Source organism: Filobasidium floriforme, assembly GCF_021052385.1.
Source record: "Filobasidium floriforme strain CBS 6241 chromosome Unknown HD553scaffold_2, whole genome shotgun sequence".
Classification (NCBI taxonomy): Eukaryota; Fungi; Basidiomycota; class Tremellomycetes; order Filobasidiales; family Filobasidiaceae; genus Filobasidium; species Filobasidium floriforme.
The window spans coordinates 1,145,253-1,161,759 of record NW_025763623.1 but is presented as its reverse complement, the minus strand read 5'-3'; the positions used below and the strand labels follow the sequence as shown (position 1 = coordinate 1,161,759).

The following is a 16,507-nucleotide window of genomic DNA, read 5'->3' as shown; positions in this document are numbered from 1 at the left end:
CCTGCCTCGGTCGCACTTGGCTCCACTCGCTCTCGCGATCTCTCTCTCGCAATTCTCACCTCCCCACACGACCATCGCTTCCTGACCTACCCTCGCCCTTATAATCTCGTCGACCACTCCAGGATAACCGTGGCGAATCTCATCCCGTCGTCCTCTCCTTCTCTTTTCAAGGAAACTACTTGATCGTCTTTTCCCCGTAATCCCCCTTCATCAACCTCACCCTCCTATCCACGAACTAGTATCCATCAAGAAAATCTTATCACACGCACAGTCCCCCCATCCACCCACCCCTTATCGAATCTTCACTTGCCATCACCACCAACACATCTGTCAAGATGGCCGACACTGCTTTCGCAGCCATGCACCGAAAGGCGCCTACCAATCCCGTCCCCATCCCTCAGGAGGAGAAGAGTGAGACCAAGCTCGGCGTAAAGCCTCTTGAGCCTACGGACATCCCTTCGGATCTCGACGTCCCCGACAACTATGTTACCAGGACGATCGAGACCCAGAAGCGTCTGCCTCCTGTTACGATGGCCAACTGGCACAAGAATATCCAGTGAGTTTTGGGAACGACTCGACGTCTCGGAGTCGACACACTGACGTGCTCCCTGTCTGCTTTCAGATGGGTGTCCTTCTTGGCCTTGACCGTCACCCCCGCCTTGACCATTTACGGTCTGTTCAACGTCAAATGGAACACGTACACCGCCATCTGGTCGGTCGTGTACTACTTTGTCACCGGTCTCGGAATCACCGCCGGATACCACGTGAGTATTTCTGCACAGTCATCCACCTTCCATGTCGTCGGTCTGCTCACGCTGTTCATCCTCTTGTAGCGACTGTGGGCTCACCGATCTTACACCGCTTCGCGTCCTCTCGAATACATCCTCGCCTGTGCGGGAGCCGGAGCCGTCCAGGGTTCCATCAAATGGTGGTCCCGAGGTCACCGAGCACACCACCGTTACACCGACACCAGCCTCGACCCTTACTCGGCCCACGAAGGGTTCTGGTGGGCACACGTCGGTTGGATGATCTTCAAGCCTAGGACCAAGATTGGTGTCGCCGACATTTCCGACTTGACCCGAAGCAAGGTCGTCAGGTGGCAGCACAACAACTACTTGTCGCTTCTGTTGGTCATGGGATTGTTCTTCCCCATGGGTGTTGCCGGTCTCGGTTGGGGCGACTGGAAGGGAGGTTTCTTCTTTGCCGGTGCTGCCAGGTTGTTGTTTGTTCACCACGTGAGTAGTTGATCTCATACGTGTTGTTGCTTTACTCGACTGACAGCAATTACATCTGTAGTCCACCTTCTGTGTCAACTCGTTGGCTCATTGGCTCGGAGAGCACACTTTCGACGACAAGCACACCCCTCGTGACCATTTCATCACCGCTTTGGTTACTATCGGCGAGGGATACCACAACTTCCACCGTGAGTACCGGATCCTGCAACGAGGACGTTGGATATCCTGAAGCTGACCTGAATCACGTCATCACCTATAGACCAATTCCCCATGGACTACCGTAACGCCATCAAGTGGAACCAGTACGACCCCACCAAGTGGTTTATTGCCACCGCGCAGTTGCTCGGTCTTGCTTCGCACTTGAAAAAGTTCCCAGACAACGAGATCAAGAAGGGAATCTACACCATGCAGTTGCAGAAGCTTGCGCAGGCCGGTGAGGTCATCGAATGGCCCACCGACTCGAACCACTTGCCGGTCGTCAGCTGGGACGACTTTGTCGACGAGTCCAAGAACAGAGCTTTGATCGCCGTCCACGGGTTCATCCACGACGTCTCGTCGTTCATGGACGACCACCCCGGTGGTCAGCACGCTCTCAAGAAGTTTATCGGCAAGGACGCCACGACCGCTTTCTACGGAGGTGTCTACGACCACAGTCACGCTGCGCAAAACTTGTTGGCCATGATGCGAGTCGGATGCCTCGAGGGTGGTATGGAGGTCGAGCACTTGAAGCAAAAGGTCAGGGAGCGATCGCTCTCGGGCTCGTCTGCCAACTCGGCCTTTTCTTCCAACGAGGACGTCGCATCGCTTGCCTCGTACTCTTCTGGCCGACTATCTGACGGAGAGTTGAGCGACGTCGACTTCCTGCAAGACCTGCCGAAGAAGGAAAAGCCCAAGCACCAGCCTGGGTGTTACGTACCCGACAAGTTTACACTGGCCATCCCTCCTAGCGAAGAGTTCAAGATCATCAGGAGTGCACCCCGACTACGAAAGACGGGAGGTGGCCACGGGTCGATGGCTTCGATGACGAGCTTGGAGGATGTCTCGCGGGCAGACAAGATCGGCGACGTAGCACCCCTGGTCGCTGCGGCGGCCTAGGCGCTTGTTCGAGGACTTGTCTTTTGTGTTCTTTTACGGTAGATGCGACGACGGCTCGGAGCAGGAGGGAGGAATAGACACCCCTCGTGTCTTCTCGAGATCCGCCAGCGAATATGGCTCTTTTTCTCTTCTTTATAACGACGATCAAGCACGACGGCTACAACAAACAGCCACCCACACAAACTAAAACCAACCATCGCCCGGTCCCCAAATACAAGACCGACGATACCATACGTTCACTATCGGACCCACTCTCCCTGCTCTCGCGAATTGCTGCAACGTAGACGTAGACTGAAATGAAATACCAATGTCTATCGCACGTCTGACTGAAATGTTACCGTTCGGAAATCTACGGACCATGTTCACGAGTGCAAGTGACGATCCCGTGTGCAACTATTGCAAGGCGCAGGGGGGCGGCTGAGCGTTCCAGCGGTACTGACGATGATCGCGATGTCTTGCCTTCCCCACGTCTTCGGTTGGATGACAGGCAAAAGGTAAACGCCACGACGTCGATGGCTCACTCGCGGGATCAGAATCCGGTTTGGGCGACGTTGACCGAAAGGTTGATGAATGTTGCTGAGGGAGAGGGACCCGCGGGGGGAGAGGACAGCACTTCGCAAAGTCACAAAGGGGTCAACGTAAATCCTTGATACAACACACACCCATATCACTTCTTCGGATTGTGAAAGGGTAAAGCGAATCCTCTTGCACACACACCCTCTTCCTCTCGCTCCTTCTTTCTCAAACACACACTCGCTCTCTCTGCCCACTTTCATCTTTCCGCGCTTACTCTCAAGCAGATCATCAGCAACTAGACCGGATCGTTACCGTCATCAACAGCTCGAAACTTACCCTTCATTCGCTGGATACAAGCTTGCATCGAGAACGATCAACCTCAAACATGGCAGGAACTATCAAGAAGGCCGCTCAGGCTGTAGCCAACGCTCTCCCTAGCGTCACTGGCGGGTCCTCGGATTCGCATTCCATCTCGAAATCGAGCTCTTCCTCCCGACCTACCGAGATCTCTCTCCCCGCTTCGACCCCGTTCACCGGCAATACCAGCGGGTCGGGCAAAACTCCTCGAACGCCTAGGACCCCGGCAGATGAGGCGATCGCTTACTTTTCTGCCGAGGGACAACAGCAGGAAGAGGTCCAGATCTGGGAGCTCCCCTTGGAGGACGATGGTGGGCCTAACGATGCTAGGAGTGTGAGTCCTACTCTCTGCCTTCTAGCCAGCCGGAATTCCGCTGTAGTTACAGATGTCTTATGTGAGCTTGATTCGATCGATTTTAGTACATCCGGCTACCTCCCCCAACCACCCCGTACATCCTAAGGATCTCATTGTCTCCCGGTTCGGTCGGCACTCGGAATGGAGTGCTCAAGTCGGATTTCCCTATCGACGGTGGCGCCTTTGAGCGAGGTGTCTGGAAGGAGAGGAAGTTGCCTGGAGATGTGACCAAGTGAGTCGGTCGCGCATACAGATCTCTTTCGTCTGAAGTAGAGGCCCGTTGCTTACCCGTGTCACTCCCTCGAAACAGGCCTATCAAGGTCGACCTACCCATCTCTGCTCCTGGAGCGTTCTGCTACTACATCGAGTACGACGAGACCTACTCCGCCAATGCTTCCAGTAAACGCGTACAGAGCCGGAAAGGTTACTTCAACGTCGACCCGATCATCACCCTTCCCATCCGATCGTCGTTGTTCGAGGGCGAATCGCTTCTGAACAAGCCCAACGCCTTGCTGCACGATACCAAGCTCGGCAAGGTCGACGCTCCGGAAAAGACAGAAAACTTGCCCTTGGATTCGATCGCCATGCTGTCGATCATTGCTAAATGGCAAGGACCGTTGAACGAGTGGGATGCGCATTTCGAGGAGGCCGCCAGGAGGGGCTATAATTTCATCCACTACACCCCTTTGCAGTCCCGAGGATCTTCTGGGAGCCCTTACTCGATTTACGACCAGATGACGATCGACGAGGCTCTGTTGAAGGGAGGCAAGGACGGGGACAAGGATGGTGGGGTTAAGCAGGTGCAAGAAGCGTTGAACATGGCCAAGGAAAAATACGGGTTGGGGAGTTTGACCGATGTCGTGTTGAACCACACTGCCAACAATTCGCCTTGGTTGGAGGAACACCCCGAGTCTGGTTAGTCGATAAGGCGTGGCGGAGTGAAAATGACAAAGCTATTGCTAACAACCGAACGCGATTTATATGTAGGTTTCTCGCCGGCCAATTCGCCCCACTTGACTCCCGCCTGGGAGCTCGATACGGCGATGATCGAACTGTCCGGAAAACTCGCCTCGCTCGGCTTGCCCACCAAGCTCGAATCGCAGGGCGACCTCGACCGGATCGGCGAGGCCGTACAAAAGGTGATCGAAGACCTGAAGTTGTGGCAGTTCTACGTGCTCAATGTCGAGGCCGAGAAAAAGGCTGTCGGGTCTGCTAGCCCCAAGGAGTGGAAGGGGGAAGACGTCAGCGGAAAGAGTGATGGCGAGTTGGTAGAAATCGTCAAGAGGAACGATGTCCTTACTGGATACCGATCTTACGGTGGAAGATTCATCACCAAGGCCGACCCTGCCGTCGCCGCCGGGTTCGTCAAGGCCGCTCGACCCAACGCCGACGCCTCCGAGACGTGGGGCAAGATTGCCGATATCCTCAATGTCGATCTGTACGCCGAGGCCAACGACGATGCAAAGGCCGCCAAGGCCAACATTATCGATCGACTCAAGTACACCCGACTCGACGCCCACGGTCCTCGATTGGGAGAGATCTCGGCTAGCTCGCCCTTGATCGAAAACTACTTTACACATGTCCCGGAATCATCCAAGACGTCCAAGTTCCCCAAAGAGGCACTCTCGCTAGCTAACAACGGATGGATCTGGGCGGCCGACCCCCTGAGCAACTTTGCCGAGTACCCGGGCAAGGCTTACGTCCGACGAGAGGTCATTGCTTGGGGCGACTGTGTTAAGCTTCGATACGGCAAGAGCAAGGAGGACAACCCTTGGTTGTGGGACCACATCACCTCGTACTGCCAGTTGTTGGCCGAGCTGTTTGATGGTTTCAGGCTGGACAACTGCCACTCGACCCCGCTCGCCGTCGGTGTACACATGATCGACGCTGCACGAGCCGTCAACCCGAACCTCTACGTTATGGCCGAGCTTTTCACCGGGAGCCAGGAGATGGACTTGAAGTTTGTCTCGCAGATCGGGATTAACAGTCTCGTCCGAGAGGCTTACAATGGAGGTAGCCCTAAAGACTTTTCCGGGCTGTGAGTAGACCGCGATTGTTTCGTCGGATTTTCGATGACTGACTGTGACGATATGCTTGCACAGCCTGTACGAGTTTGGAGTTACCAAGGCTATCGGATCGATGAGCGGTGCCTGTCTTTCCAGCAAAGAGGACTTTGTCTCTCCCGTCGGCAAGGGCGCTATCCGTCAAGCGACCGTTACCCCGCTCACCGGTTCCAAGCCGCACGCATTCTTCTACGACGTCACCCACGACAACGAGACCCCGGCCGACAAGCGGACCGCCGAAGACGCCCTGCCCACAGGAGCGCTCGTCACCTTTACTTCGGCGGCGATCGGTTCCACCAAGGGATTCGACGACTTGTACCCTAAGCTTCTTAACCTGGTTTCTGACAACCGCAAGTATGAGGTTAGCACGGCCGACCAGGAGAACGGTATCGGAAGGGTCAAGCGCGTCCTCAACAGCTTGCACCGTGAGCTGGCCACTGGTGGCTACGTCGAGGGCCATGTACACCAAGAGAACGACGTGAGTCGGGCGATGTTCCGCTGATGTGGCCTTCATTATGTTGACTTGGATCGAGACTGTTAGTACATCGTCATGCACCGTGTTCACCCTTCTTCGCATAAGGGGTACCTTTTGGTGGCGCACACTGCTTTCAACAAGGGTGCTTCGGGACGTGGTAACAGTAAGTATCACTTGATTTACATCCTGCTGTTCCTCTAAATCGACCTGGGCTGAACATGGCGATGTCTTGATGATCTTTTTCCGTGACAGTCGCACCTTTCAAGCTCAGCCGACAAGACGTCAAGTTCCTTTGCGGTGCCTCGTTGCAGACCCACCCTGATCAATTCAATGAGAGCGACCAGACGTTCAAGAGTATTCCTTCGGAGCTCGTCGAGATTACCGAGTGCGAAGTCCGCGCTGGCTCTGACGAGAACGGATCGTTTGCCGAGGTTGTTGTTCCCAACCAGTTCGAACCGGGTTCAATCTTGCTCTTCCAGACCGAGATGAAGGTGAGCTCAGTATGCAATACGTTCCCCCAGACATCACTCGCTGACTGGGACCATTAATGCAGGACGACATCAAGAGCGATCTCGATCAGACCATCATCGAAGGCGCCATCGCGGCCTTTGCCGACCTCAACCGTGTCGAGCTGAACGTCGTATTGCACCGAGCTGATGGTGAGGAGAAGGATGCCACCGGCGGCGATGGTGTTTACGACATTCCCGGTCTGGGCCCGATGCCTTACTGTGGTCTCGAAGGGTGGATGTCTCATCTTCGTCATATCATGGAGCACAACGATCTTGGACACCCCTTGTGCGCTCACTTGCGACAGGGACCTTGGGCTATGCATTATATCGTCAACCGACTTGAAAAGTGAGTTCTTCGATACCGGTCGAGTCCTTGGCAAATAGCAGTGGCCAATCCTCTTTGTGCTTGCTAGGCAAACCGACACCTTCCCTGGTCTCGCAAAGCCGGCCAATTGGTTGAAGGAGCGTTTCGACTTTATCGAACGATCGATAGCCCCCTTCCTCCGCCCCAAGTACTTTAGCATGGTCGTTTCCGAGGCTTACAAGGCCGCTCGTCAATCGGTCATTGAGCAGTGTTCCGACTTTGTGGCCTCCGGAACCTCATTCACCCATGACCTGGCGCTCTGTGCCGTCCAGATGTACGGTCAGGTCAACACCGCCTCGATTGATCCGTCAAAGCCAGTGCCTTCTCTCGCTGCCGGTCTACCTCACTTCTCCGCTGGTTGGGCGCGATGCTGGGGACGTGATGTGGTGAGTAGGGCTAGTCCTTTAGACAAGTACAGGGTGCTGATCTCTTCTTACGTCAGTTCATCTCGCTTCGTGGTCTGTTCCTCACTACGGGCGACTTTGGAGCCGCTCGAGACCACATTCTGGCCTTTGGTTCCACCCTGAAACATGGTCTCATCCCCAACTTGCTCGATTCATGCCGCAACCCGCGATACAACTGCCGAGACGGTCCTTGTGAGTTGAGAAGTCTGGACGGCGTTCGTCATCTGCATAATACTGATCGCCCGATCTGTTTTACAGGGTGGTTCTGTCAAAACATCCAGGACTACACCAAAATGTGCCCGAACGGCGAGGCGATTTTGAAGGACAGCGTCAAGCGGAGGTTCCCGGCAGACGACTCTTGGGTCGCTTGGGACGACGAGAAGGCTTACGCCTACTCCAGCACCGTGGCCGAGCTGGTCCAGGAGATTTTGCAGCGTCACGCCGAGGGTATCGAGTTCCGAGAGTACAACGCTGGTCCTAATTTGGATATGGACATGAGGGACGAAGGATTCGACCAAAAGATTTGGGTTGACTGGAAGACCGGTATCATCTTTGGTGGAAACAGGTACAACTGTGGTACCTGGCAAGACAAGATGGGATCCTCGGACAAGGCTGGTAACAAGGGTTTGCCCGCTACTCCTCGAGATGGTGCTCCGATCGAAATTACCGGGTTGTTGAAGAGCACCCTGACCTGGGTGGATGGGTTGGTCAAGAAGGGCTTGTTCCCCTTCAAGGGCGTCGATGTCACCAGTGAGTGAACGCAAGACACGCAAAGGAGTTCGGAAAGGGAATTGAATGCTGATCATCGTTTCTGTTCGTTTGTGACATCGCAGTCGAAGGCCAGAAGAAGAGCATCACTTACAAGGAGTGGGCGGATCTTCTTCAAGCCAACTTTGAGAGGTGTTACTGGGTTCCCGAGAACCCGGAAGAGGACGCCTCGTTCGACATTAACCCCGGCATGGTCAACCGACGAGGTATCTACAAGGACGTCTACGGTACTCCCAAGGACAGGGAATGGTCTGATTACCAGGTGAGTCGCGGTGTAGCCCGTTGGATCTGTATTTTGCGAAGCGACTGACCCCCCCCCCCCCCTCTCCTATCAGTTCCGATCCAACTTCCCCATCGCCATGAACAACGCCCCCGAGCTGTTTACCCCGGAGAGGGCCATGATCGCGCTCAAACTGGCCGACAAGCACTTGAAGGCCCCCCTGGGGATGAGGACGCTCGACCCGGCCGATTCCGCTTACCGAGGTGATTACCACAACTCGAACGATTCGGACGATCAGGCGATCGCCAAGGGTTGGAACTATCACCAAGGTCCGGCATGGCTCTGGCCTTCGGGCGACTTTGCGTTGGCGTGGTTGCACTTTGATCAGCTCGCCGGGGATGGCAAGCAGGACTTCCAGTTGACTCTGCATCATATCTCCGAATGGTTGTTGAACCACCGCAAATACATCTCGACCGACAAGTGGAGAGGTCTTCCCGAGCTCCAGAATGATCACGGCGCTTACTGTGGTACGTTGCTAGCCAACCGAGCGTGATCTCGCGAGACTCGAGCTGGACCTCACTGACCCTTCTACTTGCTTGCTACTTTGATCCATAGCCGACAGTTGTGAGACTCAAGCATGGAGTTCGAGCAAGATGCTCGATACGCTTCATTACATTTACACCAAGCAGAACCAGCAATAGAAAAGCCGTCGTCATAGAGGTGGACGGAGTGTGTCATGTTTGTGATCTATATAATTTCTCTTGTTTTTGGGACCCTTTTATACATGTTAGATATTCGATTGACCGTAAGGATTGCTGCGACTTTGATGACTCCTTACCCCGCGGGTCCATGCAGAGCCAAGAGAAGCGCTTCCCCCCCTTGCGATCTGTTATTAGCGCAAGCGGGGTCAGTGTACCAGGAGTGACATCATCTTTTTACGTTAGGCCCTCCCTTCTCCATATACCCCAAACGCCCCCTGCCTCCTGTGCTCCGTGCGCCTTCCCCCTTGTGAAGCTTTGCTTCCGCTCACTCCATTCATGCCATTCATCCATTCATTCGGGCAATCGGGGGAATCGCAAACGTTCGAACAGCGACGAACAGCGAGTTTAAACACAGAGACTCTCGTTCAGAACATTTCCATACTCCGACTTTGGAACCTCTGTTCCCGACTGTTCTCTCGACGCTGCCATACCGATTCGATCGAATCCGCGCTGAAGCTAGCTAGCCACCGACCAACGTTGCGCCTTAGACGCCGAACTCCGCGAGCGAACGGTATACTCGAGCTCGCAACCATCGGATCGGATCGACCTCGACCTACCCTGTCCATATTCACAGCACCACATCAACGAGTTGTCTATTAGGCTACAGATCAGTAGTATTGAGCATCAGATTAGCGAGACGAAAGCATGGCTACCACTCCAGCCGATGAGCTCAAAGGCTTTGACACGAGCAAGCTGGAGACCGAAGATGACGATTCGGGTGAGTTCGCCTTTCCCTCTTTGCGCAATCACATCATCTTAGAATTACAAGGAGATAGTAGCTGCCTTATAGCACTCATTGAGTTTGGCTGATACACTTTCCTCTCTTTTTTCCTTTGACCTCGGACTACATTCCAACTTGATCGCTGAAAAACGATGACGGAACGCTTTCGTAGCTCCCGCTGTCGTACCCGAGACTGGAGGAGGAGAGAGCAAAGTGAAGGTCATCCTCGGTTTATTGAAGAAGTCAGTCTCTCCGCTGCACTCCCTTTTCTGACTACCTGTTAACAGAGTAAATAATGGCTCTGTATACGGTGTTTACAGGTTGATCGGTGTGTCCGATGTTGCAAACCTGTACGTCTCATTCGCTAGTTCCTTTCCCAATCGTGCGCTCTGCTGACGGCTTGCATCTGACCTTGGATTTCTAAAAGACGACTCTCGCTCCCGGCTTCTCTGCTCGAGCCGATCCCTAATCTGGAATACTGGCATTACGCCGACCGACCCGATATCTTTGCCAGGTCAGTCCCCTTCGATCCCCTTCTCTTCGCAATCAACGCCGAGGCTCATTGCGATGCGGTTGGATATGTTCGGCGATATTTTGCGCGAGTAGTATGGGAGACTCCCCGGACGAGCTGGAGAGGATGTTGTCCGTCATGCGGTATAGCTTTTCGAACCAGCTCAAGTTTGTCAGGTACAAGATCGGGAAACCCTACAACTCCACCCTTGGTGAGTTTTACCATACGAATCGGCCGAGAGTACTCTGACTCATTTCTCGATATGTGTCATTTCAATTCCAACATTAGGCGAACACTTTCAATGCAACTGGTCTTTGTCACCTGTTACCTTTGATCCAAAGACAAAGGCACCCGTGATCAACGCCTACAAGTTTGATCCGAGCACGAACGGTGGAGAGCGAGAGTTGGTCGCGATGAGCGCGATGAGTACGCCTATGGTTGCGGCTGTCGAGACTGGAGACGATGTGTGAGTCCAATAGTTGATCGCTATACAATCGGACTTCTATATGCTTGTAGAGGGCGAGAGAAGACTGACGGACTTGATGTTATTGATATCAGCTCGGTCAGGTCTCTTGGATCTCCATCTCAGACAGCCTCAGGTAACGCAGGCTCGAAGATCCTCCCGACGCCGTCCAAGTTGAAGCTCGGTCGAGCATTCTCGGCTAGGTCTTCGACTGAGATTGCCGCGGTCAAGGATATGGAAAAGGCCGTAGCAGGGATGACGATCCGGGACAAGGACGAGAAAGTCGAGGTCGTTTACTTGGTACGTCTCGCTTTGTCGGGCGCATCGAAAGAGTTCATCGACATCGCCTGAGACTGACCGGTTCGCTCTGTTTGGAATCTGGCCTCATAGACGGAACAAGTCTCGCACCATCCTCCTATCAGCTCGGCATACTACTGTTGCCCTCAGCGAGGTGTCGAAATGTCTTGCGTTGATCAGATCTCGGCCAAAGTATCTTTCCCATGTGAGTGTCTGGCGTCTCTGTTATGCCGCGTCTCGTCGAGGCCATTAGCTGACCGTTCTGTGATTTCAGGCGTGCAAATTACCCCCGGCTCTGCCAACCAAGGACTGTTTATCAAGCTATCCGACCCATCACCAGGAGCTGGCGAAGTGAATCTGAAGAGCCACGTAGAGTGTATGCGTAGACGAAGACTGACACCGTGCCATGAATGCAGACGTATCAAATTACTCATCCGATCGCTCAGGTCAACGGAATCATGCGTGGGCAGTACTATGGCACCGTAAGTGATATTTGTCACTGACCTGTTCTCCAATCTGAAGCTGAATCGTTCTTGTTGTTCGGGCTTCACAGATCAGCGACAAGACGGTCATCACGTGCACTAGCGACAAACCAGGCTTGAGATTGAAAGCGATCACTGAGTATAAGGATGAGGTGAGAGACAACGCTAGGTCTCGCATAGCATCGCTCGGCGCTGATCATCTTTCGCACCCGCTTCGTAGTCTTGGTTGGGCAAGCCAAAGTTTGCGCTTGAAGGTATCGTCTTCCAGTACGACCCGAGCAAAGCAGACGAGGTCGCCTGGAGCAAGATCAAGAGCGTGCCCTCTGACCGGATATTGGGCAACTATGAAGGGTCGTGGCGGAAACAGATCAAGTGGAGGCGAAAGGGTGAAAAGGTGGGCCATGAAACGAAAGCGCAGGTGACAAGTCTCGGGATAATCGAACTGATTTGCGATTCCTGTGCAAATTCTCAGGAATGGCGTATCATCATTGACATGGACGAGCTTGATCTGGTGCCTAAGGACGTCCGACCGCTTGAGGAACAGACCGAGCGGGAGAGTCGGAATCTGTGGAGGGAAGTCACGGGACATATCGTGGGCAAGAACTGGGGCGAAGCCACGCGGGAGAAGCAAATCATCGAACAGGTTCGTCGCCATCTCAGCTGTGTTCGTTCCCACCAGATCATGACCAACTTTCCGATACGATTTTCAGGCTCAACGTGATCGATCTCACGAGATGAAGCAACAGGGTCGAACGTGAGCTCTTGCCTCGGTCTCATAAAGTCCTGATTAACGGCGTCTCATCCGGCTCTCCTTCTCATGCAGCCACATCCCGACCTACTTTGAGCAAGACATTTCCTCTGGACAACCCAAGCTTTCTGAGCAGGGGAGACAGACCATACAACAAGAGCTCGCGAGGGCACGACGACACGCTGCATGACCTAGACCGGGTAGCACCTCTGCTCCTCGACGATGACGACGGATCCCGCTTGCAGTCTATATATAATAACCATTCTCGGTCAAGTGATCTTGTTCCTCGGATCGTGTAGTCAATACCTTGAACGCTCATGTCTGGATCCATGATTTCCTGTACGCATGTAGACAAGATTACATTCCTCGATATACCGTCTGCTTGTACTCGCATCGTCAATTGCCTACAACATCGATCTGGTCCCTCCAGCGTTTCTGAATCTCGATGGATTCACGGAAGATCTTGTACTTGACGTCGAGCAGTTTCTTCTCCAGATCAGAGGCGTCAGATATGACCGCCGTGGCTTCCGGAGTCATCTCGGCCTGGACATTTAAACGGTTGGATGAGCATCATTCGCTAAGGCGAGCTCTGTCTCTGTGGCAGTGGACATACCATGACGTCCCATAGCTCGCTCTGCATCTCGACACCAATTCGGTCTTGCTCTTCCTGAGTCTCGATGGGCTTGCCTTGCAGCTTTTCCGAAATGTTGGCCGCACAACGACCCATCATCGCCGCGCCCATCACCACTGCTGCTGACGGATGGGGAGGGATAAAGACAGCCACATTGCAGACCGATGCGAGGAGCTGCATGAGAGGCTTGTTCTTTGCTTGCGATCCTGGGAAACACAATGACTGAGGTCAGGCAAGGGGTACGCAATGCGGTGATCATTGAACCACTTACCGCTCATATAGATGGAATCGACAACATGCCCCTTGGCATTCATTTCGTCCAGGATATGCCGAGTTTGCAGTGCGATGGCCTGTATGCGCTACAGACCTCAGCTACACTGCCGATATCGTATCATCAGAGGAAACGCACCTCGAGCGTGACATGGAATTTGACAGCCAGGTCATTAACACCGCTGTCTAGCGTCAGGCCAGTGATCATGCCCTTCATCTTGACATCGGCCAAGGGAGATCGATTGCCTAGAGTGGTCAAATCATCACCTTAGCGAGTGAGCAATCAAGTGATCGACAAGCGCTTCTCACCGTGCTGTAAAGGAAACTACTGTTAGTCATACTAGCCATTTCATCCAGCACCTATTTCCAAAACTCACGAGGTCCGGGTAGAAATGAAGGTGTTTAGTCAACTCCGCTGCAAAAGGGCAATTTGAGCTATATTAGCCCTTGATGTTTTCTCCTTAGCAATGCTCTCGACTAACTGGTACTGGAAACACCTCGGGTCTTCTTCAACTCTTCGAGCTTGTCTTCCAAAAAGTCGAAAAGTCCCTTGCCGCTTTCCTTGGCTTGTTCTTGCGCTTTAGACAATGCCGGGTGGGTGTTGATGATGAAGTCGATAAGCTGACGAGCGAGGGAAAGTAAGTTTGGAAGCGTACGGTGATCGCAATCAAGCTAGCTGGCCTACCTGTCCCGTAGACGATTGGCCACCTTCGTTCATCCACCAGCCCGGGAAGACGGCGTTAGGGTAAGGTCCCCACTGGATTTTCAGGAAATCAGTTGATTCGACAGTCAGAACGACAATCAGATTTTCAACAAGCTTACAACCCTGTCGCACGTGAAGTCGTCAGTTTCATTCCGTTCGAATTGACTGTTTGGACAGACTTACCCGTCGACAAACACGCCCTTGTCGCTCTTATCAAGGCGCAAGTTGAAGTATCGTCAGAACCGGCTTGGATCGATATGACGTGCTTATAAGTGACGCTAGACCCGACTTACCTGGACGATATGGCAAGTCGACGTCCCTGCACAAGCGGCCAGCCGATGACTGCTCTCCTCGAGCTTGAGCCTCTCGGTCGACTTGTCCGCACTTGACTTGGCAGCGATGGTTCCTACCCAGCCGGCGTATCTATCAAGCGAAGATACGCACCACGGCCGATAGGATTTCATCAGCCTCGCGTCGACCCGAATAACATGTGATGTACCCGTCGCACACTCACGCATCGATAACAGCGCTCCCAACAGGAGTTCCAGGTAACAAGCCAAACTCCTTGGCGGCCCTTTCGGTCAATCCGGTCCCTACCGGTTGTCCGGCGGTCATGATCAACCCGTTCTTACCCGGTTGACCGCCGACCTGCTCGAAATCCCTTTTTACGAGGGATTCGAGGCCTACAGTACCAAACCGGAGGGATGCGGAAAGAGTTCAGAATGTCAAGGGGGAGCGTCAGTTCGCAGCACTACAGGCTGGACGAAGAGGAGGATGGGGGATGGACGAACCGATCTTGTTCAAGAACCCTGCACTCCACCCTTCACTGCTTTCCTCCTTTCCATCCAGATGCTTGACCTTGACGCCAGGCGAGACGTAGGAAAATTTGCAAGTCAGGGAACAATTGGATCGGGCGATCGACTCGGTCGCTCGGTAGGTTACTGTCAAATCCAGTAGGAGCGGTCAGTCGTGCCGCGAAGGGGTAAAGTGCGAACGAGACCTACGGAAGTCAGGGAGGCTGAAAACCGCAAGCGAAAGAAAAGAATCGTCTCGAAAAATCAGGCCACAGTAATCGGACAAGACGGCAGGCAAGGAGGAGACGGCGACAACTCACTCGAAGAAGAAGGACTTTTCGAAATCTTCCTCTTTCATGTGTTTCTTCAACCACAAGGTCTTTGGGATCTCCATCTCGAGCTGTCAAGTCATATCGCACAGTAAGACACTTTCCAACGGGTACGTCGAAACAAGAACCGTCGAAAGAGAGCAGGAAGAGGGCTATCGACTCACGCTCATCACCCCGCCTACGAACCCCAAGACCCCTTCCCCCGTTTGATTGATGAACGCCGCCTCTTCCTCGGCCCGATGATCCGCCCAGAGGATCACATTCCTATCCCCTGCCTCCTCGCCTGATTTCCCTAACCCTTCGCCTTCGGTCACACAGACGGGAACACCTTGTCCATCGACGACGCACAACGAACAGGTAGCGTCGAAAGAGATCCCTTTGATCTGGGACGCCGGGATGCCCGACGTAGAGAGGACGCGATTACAGCAGAGGGCGAGGGAGGACCAGATGTTTTGGGTAGACTGTTCGTAGATCCTGTGGTCGGTCTCTGAACGGTAAGTCTTGGTGTTTTCTAGATGTCGAGCGGGCAGAAAAGGAAAGAGTTAGGTTCGTTTCGTTATGCGATGTATCGAATGCTGGCGTGATGGATGCGAGGAGTGATGGGCTTACCGGTGGCATCAGCGATGATCTTGCCCTTTGAATCCAGCAGAGCAGCTCGAGCAGATCCAGTCCCGCTGTATATACGACAGCATCATCCGCCTTGGTCATCAGCTTCAAGGTGTTGGTAGGGGTGCCTTTGAGGGAATGCATCTGCTTACACGTCGAAGCCGATGTAGTAGGATTGTTCGGACATTTTGGAGAAGCAGATGTAGGGGTTTCAGGGCTGATCTTTGGTAGGCTTGTCAGATACAGGTCTACTTTGTAAGGTCGAACAACTGTGTACGTACATGTGATCAAGTCGACATGATCCAGCGAACAGTCGTCGCAGTTGATGAGATGCATGAGATGCATGAACTCGGTCGTCGCCGGATCCATTCCCGAGGGGCGCTCTCTCGTGGATGCCGGCATCCAGGAAAGGAGATTACCCCAGAATTACGCCGAGGGGTGCGGGGGATGGAGGCGGAAACATTGCCGCATCGCGCGGGGACCGTTTCAGAAATGTCTCGGGTCAAGCACGAATCTTGATCGTGATCGCGTTTGCGCTCCATCACGTAGAGTTTGAACTTCACATGTTGACCGAGCTCTCTGATTCCCAGGCTCATTTAGCTACCAGGCAGCCTCGGACTGAAGGTGTAAGATGGTGGACCGCCGGCGTTATTATTGGATGCGAGTCAACGAATCATCATGTCAAGTTGGCAGCTTGAACATCCTTTGGCTCGAATTGTTCTTTCGGATCCGTCCGTCCGTCCGCTTTTCTTTTCCATCGATCGAACAGATAAACGACGGTGATCGGAGCCGTGTTAGCATTTGATCAGGAGAAAAGATGAATCATCCTC

At 53.6% G+C, this 16,507-nt stretch overlaps 4 protein-coding genes across 4 annotated transcripts; 3 read left to right on the top strand and 1 right to left on the bottom strand.

Moving 5' to 3' along the window:
* The first annotated feature begins 40 nt into the window (after positions 1 to 40).
* On the top strand, positions 41 to 2,800 carry HD553DRAFT_347725 (uncharacterized protein). Its single transcript, XM_046183318.1, has 5 exons — positions 41 to 556; positions 623 to 764; positions 834 to 1,235; positions 1,297 to 1,423; positions 1,495 to 2,800. The coding sequence occupies exons 1-5, from the start codon at positions 336 to 338 to the stop codon at positions 2,328 to 2,330; spliced, it is 1,728 nt and encodes a 575-aa protein (XP_046039787.1). The 5' UTR covers positions 41 to 335; the 3' UTR covers positions 2,331 to 2,800.
* Positions 2,801 to 2,911: 111 nt separating this feature from the next.
* HD553DRAFT_304696 (glucanotransferase domain of glycogen debranching enzyme-domain-containing protein) lies at positions 2,912 to 9,182 on the top strand. Its single transcript, XM_046179048.1, has 14 exons — positions 2,912 to 3,537; positions 3,624 to 3,790; positions 3,869 to 4,473; positions 4,546 to 5,596; positions 5,661 to 6,099; positions 6,163 to 6,259; positions 6,349 to 6,587; positions 6,650 to 6,951; positions 7,019 to 7,355; positions 7,412 to 7,565; positions 7,632 to 8,123; positions 8,207 to 8,403; positions 8,477 to 8,888; positions 8,977 to 9,182. The coding sequence occupies exons 1-14, from the start codon at positions 3,232 to 3,234 to the stop codon at positions 9,060 to 9,062; spliced, it is 4,884 nt and encodes a 1,627-aa protein (XP_046039786.1). The 5' UTR covers positions 2,912 to 3,231; the 3' UTR covers positions 9,063 to 9,182.
* Positions 9,183 to 9,409: 227 nt separating this feature from the next.
* Positions 9,410 to 12,703, top strand: HD553DRAFT_304694 (uncharacterized protein). The gene is made up of 15 exons (XM_046179047.1): positions 9,410 to 9,840; positions 10,016 to 10,085; positions 10,164 to 10,193; positions 10,271 to 10,357; positions 10,450 to 10,565; positions 10,643 to 10,820; positions 10,913 to 11,117; positions 11,208 to 11,319; positions 11,389 to 11,465; positions 11,531 to 11,596; positions 11,668 to 11,748; positions 11,817 to 11,990; positions 12,069 to 12,239; positions 12,307 to 12,350; positions 12,420 to 12,703. The coding sequence occupies exons 1-15, from the start codon at positions 9,768 to 9,770 to the stop codon at positions 12,532 to 12,534; spliced, it is 1,599 nt and encodes a 532-aa protein (XP_046039785.1). The 5' UTR covers positions 9,410 to 9,767; the 3' UTR covers positions 12,535 to 12,703.
* HD553DRAFT_304690 (uncharacterized protein) lies at positions 12,704 to 15,951 on the bottom strand. Its single transcript, XM_046179046.1, has 16 exons — positions 15,830 to 15,951; positions 15,681 to 15,745; positions 15,236 to 15,582; positions 15,063 to 15,142; positions 14,953 to 14,966; positions 14,740 to 14,889; positions 14,463 to 14,631; positions 14,242 to 14,371; positions 14,131 to 14,157; positions 13,931 to 14,002; positions 13,728 to 13,866; positions 13,623 to 13,660; positions 13,385 to 13,492; positions 13,247 to 13,325; positions 12,958 to 13,181; positions 12,704 to 12,887 (listed from the first exon to the last, which is right to left on the bottom strand). Exons 1-16 carry the CDS (start codon positions 15,862 to 15,864, stop codon positions 12,741 to 12,743), a joined length of 1,824 nt encoding a protein of 607 aa, XP_046039784.1. The 5' UTR covers positions 15,865 to 15,951; the 3' UTR covers positions 12,704 to 12,740.
* Positions 15,952 to 16,507: the final 556 nt, after the last annotated feature.

Excerpts from the sequence above, each read along its gene's own strand:
- HD553DRAFT_304690 (XM_046179046.1), bottom strand. The coding sequence starts at position 15,864 with ATGTCCGAACAATCCTACTACATCGGCTTCGACGT. Across the intron at positions 15,746-15,829 it reads TACTACATCGGCTTCGACGT|CGGGACTGGATCTGCTCGAG; the intron begins GTAAGCAGATGC and ends TCGTATATACAG. Across the intron at positions 13,182-13,246 it reads CGATTCCATCTATATGAGCG|GATCGCAAGCAAAGAACAAG; the intron begins GTAAGTGGTTCA and ends TGTGTTTCCCAG.
- HD553DRAFT_347725 (XM_046183318.1), top strand. The coding sequence starts at position 336 with ATGGCCGACACTGCTTTCGCAGCCATGCACCGAAAGGCGCCTACCAAT. Across the intron at positions 765-833 it reads GAATCACCGCCGGATACCAC|CGACTGTGGGCTCACCGATC; the intron begins GTGAGTATTTCT and ends ATCCTCTTGTAG. Across the intron at positions 1,424-1,494 it reads GGGATACCACAACTTCCACC|ACCAATTCCCCATGGACTAC; the intron begins GTGAGTACCGGA and ends CATCACCTATAG.
- HD553DRAFT_304696 (XM_046179048.1), top strand. The coding sequence starts at position 3,232 with ATGGCAGGAACTATCAAGAAGGCCGCTCAGGCTGTAGCCAACGCTCTC. Across the intron at positions 7,356-7,411 it reads GATGCTGGGGACGTGATGTG|TTCATCTCGCTTCGTGGTCT; the intron begins GTGAGTAGGGCT and ends TTCTTACGTCAG. Across the intron at positions 7,566-7,631 it reads CAACTGCCGAGACGGTCCTT|GGTGGTTCTGTCAAAACATC; the intron begins GTGAGTTGAGAA and ends TCTGTTTTACAG.
- HD553DRAFT_304694 (XM_046179047.1), top strand. The coding sequence starts at position 9,768 with ATGGCTACCACTCCAGCCGATGAGCTCAAAGGCTTTGACACGAGCAAG. Across the intron at positions 10,358-10,449 it reads CGACCCGATATCTTTGCCAG|TATGGGAGACTCCCCGGACG; the intron begins GTCAGTCCCCTT and ends TTGCGCGAGTAG. Across the intron at positions 11,118-11,207 it reads AAGTCGAGGTCGTTTACTTG|ACGGAACAAGTCTCGCACCA; the intron begins GTACGTCTCGCT and ends CTGGCCTCATAG.